Source organism: Strongylocentrotus purpuratus, unplaced genomic scaffold, assembly GCF_000002235.5.
Source record: "Strongylocentrotus purpuratus isolate Spur 01 unplaced genomic scaffold, Spur_5.0 spur5_scaffold_4, whole genome shotgun sequence".
NCBI classification, from domain to species: Eukaryota; Metazoa; Echinodermata; class Echinoidea; order Camarodonta; family Strongylocentrotidae; genus Strongylocentrotus; species Strongylocentrotus purpuratus.
The window spans coordinates 35,260,515-35,278,600 of NW_022145610.1; the positions used below are offsets into that span (position 1 = coordinate 35,260,515).

The 18,086-nt window shown below is 38.0% G+C and overlaps 1 protein-coding gene across 2 annotated transcripts; it reads left to right on the forward strand.

The window, feature by feature from the left end:
- The first annotated feature begins 1,086 nt into the window (after positions 1–1,086).
- On the forward strand, positions 1,087–17,240 carry LOC752620. Of its 2 annotated transcripts, XM_011666225.2 has the most exons (13): positions 1,087–1,388; positions 6,463–6,643; positions 7,064–7,182; positions 7,628–7,720; positions 8,006–8,216; positions 10,256–10,368; positions 11,367–11,459; positions 11,832–12,012; positions 12,339–12,457; positions 12,869–12,976; positions 13,488–13,698; positions 14,747–14,859; positions 15,502–17,240. In XM_011666225.2, the coding sequence occupies exons 1-13, from the start codon at positions 1,307–1,309 to the stop codon at positions 15,654–15,656; spliced, it is 1,779 nt and encodes a 592-aa protein (XP_011664527.2). In that variant the 5' UTR covers positions 1,087–1,306; the 3' UTR covers positions 15,657–17,240. The 2 variants fall into 2 exon arrangements, with proteins under 2 accessions (XP_011664527.2, XP_030853740.1); XM_030997880.1 differs by lacking the exon at positions 6,463–6,643 and having other exon boundaries at positions 1,088–1,388.
- Positions 17,241–18,086: the final 846 nt, after the last annotated feature.

The following is an 18,086-nucleotide window of genomic DNA, read 5'->3' on the forward strand; positions in this document are numbered from 1 at the left end:
GCCGTCACGTCGTGTTTTTTTTTAAATTCTGGATCTATAGATTTTTTTTTTATAATGAATACATGATTAAAACGACTGCTATGATACGATGCACGATTGTGTTATGAGCATTAATACACAGTCCTTTTATCTCCTTGCAAAACACTCAATGTAATTAATATGGAATAGTATACCTCAGGAAATAAAAAAAATGCAAAACTCTCAATCTTTTTAAAATTAAATATAAACAATTTCTGTTAAGTAAATATAATAATCAGTATTAATAGCATGAGCAAGTTTGACACTTTTTTTTTTACTCTGATCGTACATGGTAGTATGTTTTAGTATATATTTTTGTTTGTTTGTTCTGTTCTTTTGTTCTTGTTTTTTTGTTTGTTTTTGTTTGTTTTATTTTTTTTTGGTTTTTTTTTTACCTGTATGTGTGTTTTTAGGGGTAGGCTTTCATATAAGGAATCCCTCGTTTCTGCCTATCCCAAATGCTCTTATAAATTGCCATTGTAATTTGTTATCACTTTCTTGTTTTTTATTATTCCATTCTGTATTTGTATGTTTGAAATGTTTTTATGAAGAGCGTTGAATAAACTTTGAATTGAATTGAATTGAATTGAATATTTCGAGGAGAACAAAAAGAGGGGTTTAAAGGACAAATAAACAAAATTACCGAAATCATCTAGCAACAATAAAATGAGAAATGGCATTCAGTGAAGAATGGCTTCATATTTGTTTAGATGTAAGAAGAGGGGAAACCCCAACTGAGACCGGGGAGAGTGCCTGGGAGAGCGTCTTTTCAAACAGGCACAATAGAATTACTCAAGTCAAACATAAGACCGATATGAACATGGGCTCAGTTTCGGTACATATTTTGTCTATGTGATACGCACATAGTTACGTTAGACAATGGACCCTACCTTTAGAACATCCATAACTGACAACTCACACAAAAAAAGAACAAAAAAAGTTTATTTCCGTGTTTATTTTGTGACTAGTCATCATCACGTGATACTACAGAAACCTCCTAATTGGTCACTGTTCAAGCCTCGCCCAGAGAAGTACCAGCAACAGATACAGCATAGATATTCTAGAAATAGATGTCAAGTAATTCTTCGTGGAAGTACTCACGGAAGTACAAGCAACAAATGTTGAAACAGGGCGTTTTATATCCTATATAACTATTATGTGCTCTTGCGATCTTCAGAAAGTTTAGCTTACCACTTGCAACTAGTCATTTCTGTTCAGAAGTTATTGCTGCTGTTGCTGCTGCTGTTTCTGCTGTTCTTATCCAGGCTCATCCTCGAAATAAGACATAATGACCCTCTTAATGAAATTGATGACTGTGGCCTGTATCGCCTTTATCTTCTCCATTGGATGCGTGCATGGTCACGATGGTGGTGAGTAAGCAATTAAGTATGATCATTAACATTCAGGTATTCAGGCATTCATTCACCCAGCAATTCATTCATTTAGTAATGTATTCACGAATTGAAGTTGAAATGAATTTTTCCAACAAAACATTACAAATCAATTATAGGCATTTGAAACAAATGTAAGAAATACATGTTGTAAACAGAGGGGTCCACTAAAAAGCAATGCTTGTACAAGTGTGAACACCTCAAATGATACTTAGGAATAATGAGTAATTAAATTAACAAATCCGTAACTTCAAAAGGAACTACAAAATAGGGGAAAGAAAAAGGGGGATGCCAACAGAGACGAGAAAGGGACAAGACAATGCTTTACATGGCAAAGATAGAAGAACACGGTCATAATACGAATTCATCAACAGTACTTAGTCATTCATTCATTCATGTTACTTTCTTTATATATAATAAGTCTGGTCTGTTTATTAAATTAAGTAAGTTTTAAACAACGACCCACTATAAACAACGACTATGGTTCACACGACCCTGAAACGAGACTGTGCTTTGGCAAGCAGTCGAAATTACAAGTTAAAGAAGTTAAATTGTGCCCCCCCCCCAGCTAGTCGTATAGTTATCGCGTTAACGATTGATCTTTGTATCAAACTTCGAGTAAAATCATCAACTTCCGAAGCCACGGTCGTCCACACGGTACTTAACCACGAGCTAATTACTTCGAATTTAAAACTACGAGTCACACTTAAAGTTTAAGAGCCCTCCTGTTTTGCTACCACGTTTAATTTTAATAACATAATGGAAATATAATTGTACGCTCGTAATTATGTTTTAGTCGACTAGAACTCATTACATGTGCCAGAAATTAATGAGAGGTGGCATAATATACGGAAGTATTGTGGGAGACCAAGAGTAATTATAATATCACATTGCCGTTTTTTATATTAAAGGCCTGGGGGTGTTTCACGCAGATCCTAAGTTGAACTTATCTTTAAGTTAGACTTAAAAATTATGGAAAGCCGTTAGCATCCTTAAAAATTAATTTAATAAAAGTTATTTTAAAAGGCATAACATGTTGATTCAAGTCATTCATATTTTTCTATTATCCTGGGAGATTTCATGTTCTTGATGTAGAATTTATGAAAAGTCTAAAATACTTATTTTTGCATTTGAACCTATTTCATTATAAGACTACAAATGGCTCTCCATAATATTTAAGTCCAACTTAGAGTTAAGTTCGACTTAGAATCTTTGTGAAACACCCCCTGGCCATATCCAATGAAACATGGTCGCAAAGACTTTCTAGGAATCAACTTCAGAATATTTACAACATTCTGTTGTATTTATATAGAAATCAAGTTCTGACTTTGTAACATGTTATTGTGCGTTCATTTGAACAGTCGACGCAAAAGGCAACTAGAATTGCCCTAGGTTGATATCTTTGAACGTTTTTTGCAATCATGTTACTACGGAAGCGTTAAAGTGCCATTCTACTTGACGACATGACGAGATATTTCATCTTGTCAAGTCGACTTAATGTCCATATCATGTCGACATGTAAAGATATTTAACCTACCATGTCGACTTATCAACTTTTATTAGTCGACATGGCGAAATAAATTATCTTGCCAAGTCGACTTCACAAAAAGTTCATGTCGTCATGGCGACATAAGTTATCTTACCAAGTCGACTTCTAAAAAAATACATGTCGTCTTGGCGACATATATTATCTTACCAAGTCGACTACCCAAAAAGTAATGTCGACATGGCGAAATAAATTATCTTGCCAAGTCGACTTCACAAAAAGTTCATGTCATCATGGCGACATGTATTATCTTGCCAAGTCGACTTCACAAAAAAGTTCATCTCGTAATAGCGACATAAATTATCTCACCAAGTCGACTTCCCAAAAAGTATATGTCGTCATGGCGAGATATGTAGTGTGACGACTATTTCATGCAGCGCGCGTACGTGTAGTTCATTCACAGTCGACTAGTCTAGGTCTAGTGACTTTAGTCCTGATCCCGGTCCCTCGATCGCCTCACGATCACCATTGATGGTGCATGTAAGATAACTTATGTCGCCATGACGACATGAACTTTTTGTGAAGTCGACTTGGCAAGATAATTTATTTCGCCATGTCGACATTACTTTTTGGGTAGTCGACTTGGTAAGATAATATAATTATGTCGCCAAGACGACATGTATTTTTTTAGAAGTCGACTTGGTAAGATAACATATGTCGCCATGACGACATGAACTTTTTGTGAAGTCGACTTGGCAAGATAATTTATTTCGCCATGTCGACTAATAAAAGTTGATAAGTCGACATGGTAGGTTAAATATCTTTACATGTCGACATGATATGGATATTAAGTCGACTTGACAAGATGAAATATCTTGTCATGTCGTCAAGTAGAATGGCACTTTAACGCTTCCGTACGTACATCTCATTTAGTTCTCTTATAACATCTATTCACCAGGTACACGTGGAGCAGCTATATACAGAGCTTACAAAAGTGGGCAGCTCGCATTAACTTTAAATTAGATAGAGAGAGATAAAGAGAGAGAGAGAGGGAGAGAGAGAGAGAGAGTGGGGGGATAAAAGGAGGAGAAAAATATCTATGTCATACAAATTCGTTCGAGAAATTCAATTTTCTCGACGAACAACCAAACTGAAAGCACAAAAACTTGTCTAAAGAACTGTGAAATTACGCGATGTCATAAAAATGTCAACATTTTTTCGCATACATTGCAATAAAACTGCATTGCACATTTTTCGCATAATGATGTTCCTTATTCCTTTGTACCAATTGTATAGTGGGCATCTCCTGAATATAATTAAAGCTTTCATACTTCCTTGTAGAGTAGTAGACATAGCGATCGAGGTGCTATGGGGGGGGGGGGGGGGGGGGTGGGGGGGGGGCGTTTCATGAAACAATCAGTCGGTGTTTTTCACCGACTAATATCATTTTCACCGACAGTTCTTTTGTCACCGACTATTTTCTTGGCCTCTGATTGGTCAAATTAGTCAGCGCTGACAGTAGCTGTTGTCGGCGGAAAAATGTTGATGAAACGCCCCCCATGAATCAGCGTTATCTTGCTCAGTTTAGAGATAAATTTACAGTTTCATTGGAATCTTCTGATATTCTGGAAATCATTGTTCTACACATCATTCTTCGCAAGTGAGTCAACTTTCTCTAGCTTTCAACTAAATGATTTTCTCTTTCATTTTCTCTCTCTCTCTCTCTCTCTCTCTCTCTCTCTTCTCTCTCTATCTCTTTTTCTCTTTCTTACATAGTCATTGGTTTGCTCAAATACAACAAGCCATGACCCGGATACTGGATACATTAGTGTTTATAGCCGCATTTCATCGTCATTTCTGTCTATCATGATGTCATGTCGTCTGTTGTTCTTTATTCTTAATTTACTTTTATTATCAATCTCCCCTTCGCCTATATCTCTCCTTCTCCACCCCACCCCTCTCTCTCTCTCTCTCTCTCTTTCTCTATCTCTCCCTTAAACGATGTTTTTTTTTCTCAAACGCAGAACAATATGACCCGAATGTTTCGTACATGTTTATAACCACATTCTCTGACGTCACGCCATCAATTTTTCTTTACTCTGGATTTATGTTATTGAGCCCGTAAATTAGCGAACCAACCAACCGTGTATCGTTGGGAATCTCTTCCATTGTAATATTGTTGTTATAATTAGGTGGGCCAAACCGACTCTAAACAGACTGATTCAAGGCCAATGTTGGCAGTGGTGGATCAATGGTTGGGGCATGGGCCCCCCCCAAAAAGATGGTATTTTACCTTCTTTTTTTTTGCTCAAGGGGGGGGGGGGGGGGGGGGGGGGGCTTATGCACCACTGCTAAATATTTTCTCACGAATTGGGCCCCCTCCCTCGCCACCGGCTAGATCCGCCACTGATTGAAGGTGTTTATCATTATGTGATCGGTGTGTAGTCAGTCTGGTCTTGTTTGTGTGACTATAGAGTATAAGCGTCTCAAAGCTGCTTGGGGCAACCATCACCCCGTTGCGTTATTACATTGATTGACATAAGTTGTACTGTTGCCCTTAAAGTTCATTTTAAAAAATTCCTTAAAATTCCTTATCTCTCTTTATGAAATGATTTTGACAGTATGATTTACTCTTGATATATAAAGTTATGATCATCTCAAAACCTTATAAAAAGGTCAATTTCTCTGACTCTTTACATTGATCAGTATAGTGCTAAGAACTGATCTATCAAGAACAAATTATATTATCACTATCATTTCATGAAAAGAGGTAACAAAGAAAAACAAATCCCATCGTTATGGGCAGCAGTTGATATCCACGTTGGACAAAACGCGTCATTTCGACTACGTTTACTTTTCATGCGCTAGTACAGATTTCGAAGGAAATTAAACTCGCCTTTTTATTCAACACAACACAATGATACGATGTCACTCTCACAGTTCTACGTCAGTATAATGACGGATCATGCGCAATAAGCCAGTTTATAGATACAATCTGCGCATGGGCAGATAAAGGTCATTTTGTACCAAAATGGTAAAACCCACAGAGATGAATACTGGATATGCGCTCATGAAAGTTATGTAACATTTTTCATTTATGCACCAACGGTACATTCTATGATACGCAGGTGGAAGTATTCTTTTCAAGAGGACAAACAAAAGGTATTCATGAAGCACATCTAGGACTTTGGCAGTTATTATTCTAAGATGCTTAAAGTGGAACTTCTCCATGTGTAAAAGATCTGTGGATATTTGGGGTCATTTGTACCATGTGCTATCTGTAAACTCCCTTATTGGCGTAGAATGTTATTAACGAGAAATGAGTTCTGGCAATGCAAAATACGTTAATAAAAAACTTGTGAAATATATCCTTATTTTCACGTTTATGTGCACACATAATGAAATCAAGAATCAGCTAAAAAGTTGAACATTCTGTTCAAATGTTTGCATGGATTTCGCGCTAATAGTACCAGTTTAATGATTTTCATCATGCTCTTTTATATGATAAGCCGGGTACATTCTAACATTTCATTTTCAATTTGTCAATTTAAAAAAAAAATATTTCAGCACACGCATTCGAGTGTGAAGCCCTCCCTGGCGGTGAGGTCCCTAAGATAACCAACTTTATCTCGGCCGACAACAGCATCAACGGCACGACTATATGTATGATGCAATATGAGGTGCCACAAGGGGCAAACCTGTGGCAAGGCATGATAGCAGCTAATCAGCAACAAGGAGATAACTTCACGTAAGAGTAATCTATGTGTAGGGAAGTAAACAGAGACAAGGGGTATCTGAAGGGCGTAGAGGCGCTTGTCCGGCCTTCAATCGGATGACAAAACATATGATAGAGAAAGAGAGAGAAAGAGGGAGGGATGGAAAGAGATAGAGGGGGAGGGAGAGAGAGAGAGAGAGAGAGAGAGAGAGAGAGAGAGAGAGAGAGAGAGAGAGAGCGAGGGGGGTAAAAACATGATAAGGTAGAGAGAGAGAGAGAGAGAGAGAGATAGGGACGGGAACTCTGTGGAACAGGCATAACACCAGTCTTCTAAGAAAGTCGGCTTTAAAGCCCAAACGCTTTCGGAAAACAATAAAATATCCCAATCTGTTACTCTACTTCCTCCTTTCTTTTCAGTCAGTTGATTAATGTTTTATATTTTTATATTTCTAGCTACATGGCAAATTTGAATTCTGAGTACGGCCACTTCATTACCACCATAAACGGTGTCACAGCGGCTGATGGTTATTTCTGGGCAATCTTCGATGGAGAAGGTATAGCGACTCCTGTTGGTAAGAATCGGTCATGTCATCACATCTCTCATGCAAAATATGGATGTTATCATAATTATGCTGGATGTTATGTTTTAAACAAAATAATAAAATGAAATATATTAAAAAGAAAAAGAAAAGAAAAGACCCCCAAAAGAAAAAAGAAAGCAAGCACACATTCATTTACAATCTGCTAAGCATACTGAAATCTCTATGCTAATAGTAATTGGGCCGGGGAATTCACTTTGCATATATTAGCTGTTGCTATGTTAGGCAAGCCTTTGGCAAGCCGTTGAGTTTTTAAGAGAAACCATTGATTAAGAAGTATGCATACAGTTAGTGAACAGGCCTTTTTGATTCTCGCTCGAGTAATGTATTTTTATGGTTTCCTTGTCTTTGTATTTTTGTTTTTGTTTTTGTTTTCTAGCTACAATTGACCCCTCTTTTTAAAATTTCTCTTTTGCAGGCGTAGACGCTTTAGTCCTGGAAGATGGCGATTCATACATTTTTAATTACATGTACTACAATGCCAGTAGTCCTACTATCGCAAACTACACAGGTAAATATTAAATCAGTCCTTATGATTAAATAGTATTATATCTTGTATCATGCCTCCTTGTCGTTTTAAAATGTATAAAACCTGAAAATAACAATATGGGGCCTATATGTATTTTAATGTGTGGGTGACGATGTGTGTGGGTGTGTGTGTGCGAAGGCGTTGGGGGTTGTGTATGTGCAGTAACAGCAGCAGCAGCAGTAGTAGTAGTTGGCTAATAGTAGTAGTAGTGGTGTTAGCCTGCTTTTCTTAGGCTATTGTCATTATTGCTTTATCGTTCATTTTTAGGCCCATGCTTGAATGCACCCGTCATCCCTGCTAACATGCCCCTGACGTATCTCAGTACGTTCATCACGGTCGCAGACGACAACACAGATAATGTGAAGGCGGGAACAAACTTTGAACCGGTCTGCAATCAGCTGGTACTCTTCGACCAATCACAGCCATCATTGTATGACGTCATGATGCTGGTCAACAATCAGATCCCATTGGATATAAGGTAAAGACCAGGGCGCTGTTTTAACGAAACCGTAAGAATTACAAGTTTACCGACATCCCATTGAAACGCGTGTTAATTGTAATCGACGCGTTTCATTGGGATGTCGGTGAAATTGTACTTTTGACGGTTTCGTGAAAAGCTGCTCTATTTGGAGATGCAGACTTGCAGAAATAAAAATGTAGATATTTTTTTGTCTTGGTTTCTTGAATTGCCTGTTATTGCTGGTGAAAAGCAAAATTCCACATTTGTGGACAAGAATAAATAAATCATGAATTATGAGTCATCAAATATCTAAAGATCTTATCATCTTGGAGAAGCCTACTTTGTTCATTTTAGAAAAATCACTGTCAAAGTTATGGTGCGTCTTGAATGCCTCTTGTGTGTTCTCTTCAAAAGAATTCTTCCACCTGTGTAGCATAGAATGTTCCGTCGGTGCATAAATAAATAATGATAACATAGCTTTCATGAACACGTACCAGCACTCGTCTCGACGGATTTTTACAGTTCTGGGCTCCGTCTAATAAAGAGTTATATGATTGATCCAAATTAATCGTAAATCCTCCAATCAATCGCAAGTTTGCCGTCTCCTATCTCCTATGTACATAGTTGGGATTGATATCAACTCTTTATAAGAAAAAAAATGTATATTTATATATATATATATATATATTATCAAAAACTAGAAATATATGAAGAATACGAATTTACAAATATTAAGCGAAAAAAAAGTGAAAGGTGTAAATATGCTCAAAAAGAATGAAACGCTGAAAACACACACACACACACACACACACACACACACACACACAAAGAACTTTATCTGCCCATGCGCAGATAGTAATATCTCCAAAGTAGCTTTGAATAGTTTCTGATTACATCCAAACGGGTTAGGGTAGATACCAATGCGTCATTTCCCTTGCGTTATTCCCTATACGCCATCAGCCTACGAAGGCAATTAGCGCATGTACAAATAATTCAACGCAGTGTTTGTATTGATCGTTTGTGTCACCTTGGTGTTGTGATCCAGAACGACCTCCGATGGAATGGCCAAACTCACCTCGCAACAACAAAAGCTATAGGAGTATTGAGTTTTCTGAGACGCAACTTTCATCACTGCTCAACTTCCATAAAGGAGAAACTCTACCTCACCCTCGTTAGACCACACTTAGATTACGCAGTTGCTGCTTGGGACCCATACACAGCTAAGAACATTTCTTCTATCGAACGAGTCCAGAGGCAGGCAGCCCGTTTTGTCACAAGCATTATCAGAGACAAGAAAGCGTCACCCTCCTTCTAAATTCTCTTAAATGGAACTCTCTCCAAGACAGACGCGAAGCTCACCGTCTAAGCTGTTTCCACAAAATGTTACATGGCCAGCTGGACATAGATGCCTAAACACACATAAAACCTAAACCAGATCGTAGCAGACGCGGGCACTCAAGTCAGTTCGAAATACCATTAACCAGATTAGATGTATACAAAAACTCTTTTTTTCCACGCACAACCAAGTACCTTCACAAGGTGCGTCAAAGACGGCGCCATTCGCTGACGCAGGCGTACGTAAGTAAATGACGTCTTGTGTGCAGCAAAGTTCATCAAAGTGTCAATATTATTATTCTCCATAACTTTATCGCATGACTAATAAAGAGCTTTACATTCAATCCGGAAACTTGCTGTGTATTCATTAGCCATTAAATAGCATTTGTTCACGATGTAATTCAATGCGTCTCATTTTGAAGAAAAAATAATGCAGACCTACAAACCATCATACTCCCCCCCCCCCCACAAAAAAAGGAAGAAAATAATATAGACTTCTCAGGACTAAAATATGTTATATTTCAGCAAGTTATGATTCATGGTATCAGTTCCTCTTACAAGTTTTCAAGGCATGATCTGGTGCATAAATTCTATAGAAAACACTCGAGCGCAAACAGTTCTGTTTTTTTAACTTGACGTCAGTGTTCACATAAATATTTTTTTAAATCCTTTTTGTCTAGATTATCCTACAATTTTGTTTCAATTTTGTTTCAATCTAATAGAGTAACACTGGATACCTCAAACATGACTGTGATGACACTGAACGACATCACTAACCAAGGAGGGTATGCCTGGACTCCGTTCAACGTCAAAACTAACATGAAACTACCTAGAGGTGAGAAACTCATCACTAAATATAATATACTTTTATCATGTATACAGTTTTGTGAAAATCATCGAAAATACGATTATATCATCCTACAGGGGGTCTGCTACTGTGCTACACCAGATAAAGTTGATGAAAGGGGGGGGGGGCAAATCTATCGAAAAGTTGACCGACAATTTTCGAGCCGAGGAGTAAGAATATAAAGACGGGTCCTCAGAGTTTTCAAATGTGCCGACAGGTGTTAAGAATAATCCAATACCTCCTACCTCCCCGTCCCCCTCATCGACGTCATCATCTTACTTTGAGTTGCTGACGATAGTCGAGCAGTTGGAAAGAAATTCGATTGGGTGGATTCACAGCATCAACCCTCACCCCCCCCCCCCTCCTCAGCCATCGCCCCTATCACAGCAACCGGTCTCAAATATATAGTTTGTGTATACAGATCTGTAACCATTGTATAAAGATACAAACTTATTGAAGATTTCAATTAAAATGATAACAAGACTTACTCTGAAGGCTGTATCATCTTGTATCCGACCTACGATGGCGTACCAATATGGTAGGTAGGGGGCATCTTAGTAGGTCAAATCCCCCCTCCCGAGTAATGAATCCGGAACTCCTGTCACCCCCCCCCCCCCACACACACCCAGCCCACATACTCAAGGGTGAGGGAGGGGTGTTGGTAGGTGCCCCGGCCTCTGTCCCCTCCTGTCAGGACCCATCAATGCACTAACCCAATCTTTGTGAATTCCTGGCCTATTGTCTTTGTTAATTATTATGAATGGTATGAAAAATAAAATTGGCTTCGGAGAGTAATAAATCTCCAGGTTACCGGCTCTGAAAACCCCGTGGTAAATTATGTTTTGTTGGTATCTTTTGCTATATACTAGTCATATTCATTTGTTAATTTGCCTTGTTGTAAGACAGTGTCGCAATCATTGGAAGAAGACTTGATAAATAATTAAATAAAATCATCCTCATGAATCTATCGTTCTTACATACCTCAGATCTCTCTATGACCCAGCTGTCTGATGGTGATCAGATTCGATTCGTCTTCGCCGAAGTCAATGATGAGGCCGAAGTCAATGATGACGACGAAGGTAATTATGAGGGAAGGGGGGGGGGGGGTCACCGGCGGTGTAATAGCCTAGTCACACCGCGTAATCCGACTCTTAACCGACCGATTCTTAGCCTTTGGTGTTAATGTCATTGTTTGATCGATCTGTAGTCAGTCTGGTCTCTGTGTCTTGTTGTTGTGAATATGGTTTAATCGTCTCAAAGCTGCTTAGAGCAATCATCAACCCGTTGAGTTATAACGTTGGTTAACATAAGTTATACTGTTGCCTATGATTTCCCCTTGAGCGTATAAAAACAGCCAGTCCTCTCGTAGCAGTCGATATCTTTATATGATACGCCTGGTACATTCTTACTTTGCATTTTCAAATTATCCAAATTATTTCTATATATTTCAGGAGATGAATTCGAGTGTGAAGCCCTCCCTGGCGGAGAGGTCCCTAAGATAACCAACTTTATCTCGGCCGACAACAGCTTCAACGGCACGACTATATGTATGATGCAATATGAGGTGCCACAAGGGGCAAACCTGTGGCAAGGCATGATGGCAGCTAGTCAGCAACAAGGAGATAACTTCACGTAAGATGAATCTATTGTGGGGAAGTAAACAGAGATAAGGAGTAGCTTAAGATGGAGAGGCCCTTGTCAGGCCTTCACTCGGATGGCAAAACATACGAGAGAGAAAGATAGAGGGAGAGGGAGGGAGAGAGACAGAGAGAGAGAGAGAGAGAGGTGGGGGGGGGGGGGGAGAGAGAGAGAGAGAGGGAGGGAGAGATAGTCTTTTAAGAAAGTCGGCTTTAAAGCCCAAACGCTTTCGGAAAACAATAAAATATCCCAATCTGTTACTCTACTTCCTCCTTTCTTTTCAGTCAGTTGATTAATGTTCTATATTTTGATATTTCTAGCTACATGGCAACTGTGCATCCTATCTACGGCCACTTCATTACCACCATAAACGGTGTCACAGGGGCTGCTGGTTATTTCTGGGCAATCTTCGATGGAGAAGGTATAGCGACCCCTGTTGGTAAGAATTGGTCATGTCAACACATCTCTCGTGCAAAATATGGATGTTATCATATACTGGATATTATGTTTTAAACAAATAATGAAATGAAATAGGTCTATATCAAAAAAGAAAAAGAAAAGAAAAGATCTAAAAAAGCAAAAAATCAAGCAAGCACACATACATTTACAATCTGCTAAGCATACTGAAATCTCTATGGGGGAATTCACTTTGCATATATTATAGCTGTTGCTATGTCAGGCAAGCTCTTGAGTTTTCAATTAATTTGATTAAGAAGTATGCATAGAATTAGTAAACAGGCCTATTTGATATTCGCCCGAGTAATGTATTGTTATGCTTCCTATGTGTTTGTATTTTTGTTTTTGTTTTCTAGCTAGAATTTACCCCTCTTTTTTAATTTCTCTTTTGCAGGCGTTGACTGGTTAGTCCTGGAAGATGGCGATTCATACATTTTTAATTACATGTACGCTCCTCCTTACAACGCCAGTAATCCTGATCATGTTATCGCAAACTACACAGGTAAATATTAAATCAGTCCCAGTCGCGTACGCAGGGTGGGGGTTTGTGGTTAACCCCCCCCCCTTCAATTTTTGTATGTGTATGTATTTTGAGAACCCCCCCCCCCTTATGAGTTGTAATATTTTTTTATTTTTTTTATTTTTTAATTCCTAATGGACGACCTAAAAAAGATGACCATACCCCCCCCCCCCCCAACGAAACGGAATGTCAATCGGTCAAATGTTCAAATTTCTGGACCAAAAAAAAAAGTGCTTTACCCAACCCCCCCCCCCCGCTTATTCAGCGGCTGGCTGAGTCGTTGCGAAATTTTATGTTAAACCCCCCCCCCCCTTGAAAAATTCCTGCGTACGCCACTGATCAGTCCATATGAATAAATAGTATTATATCTTGTATCATGCCTCCATGTCGTTTTAAAATTAATAGTACCTGAAAATAGTAATAGTAGCAGTGCATGGCGGTAGCCTGCTGTTCTTGTCACTGTTGTCATTATTACATTATTATTCATTTTTAGGCCCATGCTTGAATGCACCCGTCATCTCTGCTAACATGCCCCTGACGTATCTCAGTACGTTCATCACGGTCGCAGACGACAACACAGAGAATGTGAAGGCGGGAACAAACTTTGAACCCGTCTGCAATCAGCTGGTACTCTTCGACCAATCACAGCCATCATTGTATGACGTCATGATGCTTGTCAACATGCAGATCCCATTGGATATAAGGTATAGACCAGGGACCCGTTTCACAAAACTTGTCATCAGTGACAAATTACAGTTTTTGTTATAAGCTTCATAAATCCTTACTCCTGATTGGTTATCAGCAGATTTGTCACTGATATTTGTCATTTGTATTTGAAAAAGGGCTTTGTGAAACACCCCCAAGGTTTTTGTTTTTTTAAAGAAACCGTAAAAAGTACAAGTTTACCGACATCCTATTGAACGCGTGTTATTCGCAATAGTCGCGTTTGGATGTCGGTGAAATTGTACTGTTGACGTTTTCGTGAAACGCCACTCTATTTGAACAGATGTATGCAGAGCTGCAGACGATGTTAAATGTAAATACAATATAACTATACTTAATGATCATGATGAATTGATGATAATAGATACAAATAGAACAAAAAATGGAGGTAGAGAAGACAAAGTAGAAGCGAAATTAGACTTTAATGAGGAAAGAAGTTTGAGAAGATAGATTTTTTATTAGATACCTACACTCCCTTTGCGTTATTCCCTACGCTATCAATCCTACGAAGGTAATTAGCGCATGTCCCATAAATTGAACACAATGTTTGCGTTGATCGTTTGTGTCACTCTCACATGGTGCGTCAGAGACCGTGCCATTCGCTGACGCAGGCGTATGTCAGTAAATGACGTCACGTGTGCAGCAAAGTTTATAAAAGTGTCAATAATTCTCCATAAGCTTATCACGTTACTCATGAAGGGCTTTATATTCAGTTCTGAGACTTGCCGAGTATTTATTAGCCATTGAATAGTATTTTTCACGATGCAATTCAATGCGTCTCATTTTGAAAAAGGAATATACAATTCTCAGGACTATAGAATGTTCTATTTCAGCAAATTACGATTCATGGTATAAGTTCCTCTTACAAGTTTTCATGGTATGATCGGGTGCATAAATTCTCTAGGAAACACTCGATAGCGCTTAGAGTTTTGTGTATTTAGTCTGATGTTAGTTTCTCAAATCAATGTATTTCATCCATTTTGTCTAGTTTATCCTACAATTTTGTTTCAATTTGTTTCAATCTAATAGAGTTACAGTGGATACCTCAAACATGACTGTGATGACACTGAACAACATCACTAACCAAGGAGGATATGCCTGGACTCCGTTCAACGTCAAAACTAACATGAAACTACCTAGAGGTGAGAAACTCATTGACAAATTATCACTATACATAAAGTCTTTTATCATGTATACAGTTTTGTGAAAATCATCGAAAATACGATGATTTCATCCTACAGAGGATGGAGAGGGTGGAGGGGGGGGGGGGAATCTATCGAAAATGTGACTGCCAAATTTCGAACCGAGGAGTTAGAATTGAAAGACGGATCTTGAGAGTTTTCACATGTGCCCATAATCTAATACCTCTAACCTCCCCGTCCCCCTCATCGAAGTCATGAACTTTCTTTGAATTGCTGACGAGGGTGAGAGAGTAGGTTTGGGGGTAAGTGCCCCCTCTGCCTCCTTCACACTATCCCAAACTTTGTGAATCCCTGGCCTGTTGTTTTTGTTCATTACTATGAATGGTATGAGATGATTGTGGTCATGTTATTAGGACAGAGGGAAAACACCATTGGCTTCAGGGAGTAATAAACCTCCAGGTGACCGGCTCTAAAAAACCCGTGGTAGATCATGTTTTATTGGAATCTTGTGTCATACTAGTCATATTAATTTGTTCATTTACAGGGCCTTCTCGTCAGACAGTGTCGCAATCACTGGAAGAAGACTTGATAAATAAATAAATAAAATCATCATCATTAATCTATCGTTCTTACATACCTCAGATCTCTCTATGACCCAGCTGTCTGATGGTGATCAGATTCGATTCGACTTCGCCGAAGTCGAAGACGACGAGGACGATGATATGTCATCTGGAGTAGAGACCACGATGTCGGTCATCTTGCTTCTCTCATCTGTCTTCATGGCTTTCTTCATCTAGGGAATTTTCGAACAAGAGATATTTCCAGCAGAGAAATTTATATCTTCGCGTACACTAGCACAAAAAAAGAGAATCAAAAGGTTTTATATCTGTAGAGAATATAAATTATGTATTTTGAAGAGAAATTCACAATTTCCTTCCTTCATTATCAGTACAATATGATCAAAACAGAGATCATTTTAGTCGATAAATGAAAACATAGAAGGAGCAAATCTGGAAACAAGTATTGCGTTGGGAAAACCCATTAAATATAAATTTATATTTCTTAATCACAAAAGAAGTTGAAATTTCGATATAGGTCTCATTTTTGCATACCATCCCTCTATTTCAGTTTTATCGTTTCCTTTTTTTTTCATTCCTAGATTGTCTTCGTCTTTCATTCCACTCTTTCTGTTATATTCATATGCATTATGTATTGAATTGAGTTGCACATTATTGTACAAATCGCTTTGATATTTTCCTATAATTCATAAAGAAGGAGAGCCATTTTTATAAAGATTTGTATTAAGAAATTATCGATGTATCTATAACTTTACGATTCCCGTCCGGAATTCATGACCTAAAAACAGATGCACTCTGAGACAAGTAGAGAAAAGATTTACCCAGTAATCTGCGGAACATGCATGTTGGTTGGGTGAAATTATACGCAAAGTCTGGAATAATCTACTTAATATACTAGAGTCTGTGATGCCCCCTCCATTGATTAATTATAGAGTAGATTAAATTTAAAGTAACATATTTTCTCATCCTATCATAGTTACAGTAACTGTACTCGTAGCCGTATGTAGCATATTGTAAATTTAATATCATTCTTTGTAAAGTAATTAAGTATTGTAGAATTTATGTAAAATTATTTCCTGGTTTTTGTAAAAATGTATTTCGTAGTTATATTTTTGTATTTTATCTAATGTAAAACGCATCGAATTTTATTATGTAATGAGCTATATAAATGTAACATATTATTATTATCATCAATGTTTTAAAAACCAAGATTGGGTAGAATTTACCCTACAACCATGCATGTTCCCATTTTACCCAATGTTAGGTAAATCTTACCCGCTTTATTTAGAGTGGTCAGCGGCTGTTTAGCGTATGAATGACGGTCATTTATGATGGGCATTTAAAAAATGTATCTATTCTTTCTGCAAATCATTTACTCAGAGATACAACTATTGCATGCTCCGGTATTCAGTGTAACAAAATATATGAACCGACAATTAAAAAAATTCAGAGTGATATTAAATTTCGCCGGGGTCGCAAGCCAAGGTTGAAATCTAATGGCACGAGGAAAATTCTTAATTTGGAGGTGAATTTATGTTATATTGAACAACGAAATGCAATATTTTTGTTTTTATAAAATTAAGGGTACTTGTAATCTTTTGAAATCAGGCCCTCTCTATTACATTAAGGTTGCATTCGCGTCAGATGGGTACGCATAAGAGAGGTACGCAGTCTAAATCGCCTTTATTCGTGTTTTACCTTGCCAAAAAAGGATTGTATATCTACTGCACACTCGTGAAACGTAACAAATTGTTGAGTGTCACGTGACTCTTTTTCAGCAAATAAAATACTCGATAATAAATACTCTATTTTTGTTATATATATTTATATATATGTTTAAATACCTTTACAAAAATTGGAAGTGCGATAGAATCACTCAAATCAAATACATTAAAGTACAGTATAGTACAGTAATGTGACTACGTTTATATACATTTTGCCCTAAGCAATTAGTATTGACTTTAGTGTGAATAATTAAAACAAATAATGGATATTTTCGTAATAACAATAATAATACTCAGTTTTTTATATAGCGCTTATTAGAATCACTAAGCGCTTCCAAACTTGGAGATTATTACCCCGGTTTTAGCTGTTCTGCCATTGCGGCGCTCTAGCATTTCAAAGAATTAATTCCTGCCAGGTACCTATGTACATCACCTGGGTTGAGTGTGGCAAATATAGATCAATGTCTTGCCAAAGGACATTAGTACCTTTGACAGGGTTCAACCAATCTGCCAGTGACACCCCCCTCACCCCTTCCCCCAAAAGAAAATCTTCTTCCCCCTTGAAAAAATCATTAATGTATATGACATAATATTGGCAAAGATTTTGTAATTCTCTTTTTCCTATTCGATATTTAAATGCTACATTAAAATTCAATGCATTCCCCCTTCTCATTTCTCTATGTATCTCATTCTAATTCTATCCCTCTGCGCCTCAGAATAGTTTACTAGATCGATGGCGCATAATAAATGCTGTATTATTATCATATGGTGTCGAGGAGCTCCTTCTCCTGTGTTTGTTCGGTAATGAATAAGGTTAGTTTCTGTGGGTGTCATCATGGTCATTTACGCTAACTCCCCACCCGCGTAGCTAGGATTTTATTTTAGGGGCGGGGGCGGTAATGAGCACGCAAAGCGTGCGAATCCC

Coding starts and splice junctions, on each gene's coding strand:
- LOC752620 (XM_011666225.2), top strand. CDS start 1,307: ATGACCCTCTTAATGAAATTGATGACTGTGGCCTGTATCGCCTTTATC. Junction 7,721..8,005: donor TACTATCGCAAACTACACAG/GTAAATATTAAA, acceptor GTTCATTTTTAG/GCCCATGCTTGAATGCACCC. Junction 12,458..12,868: donor AGGTATAGCGACCCCTGTTG/GTAAGAATTGGT, acceptor TCTCTTTTGCAG/GCGTTGACTGGTTAGTCCTG.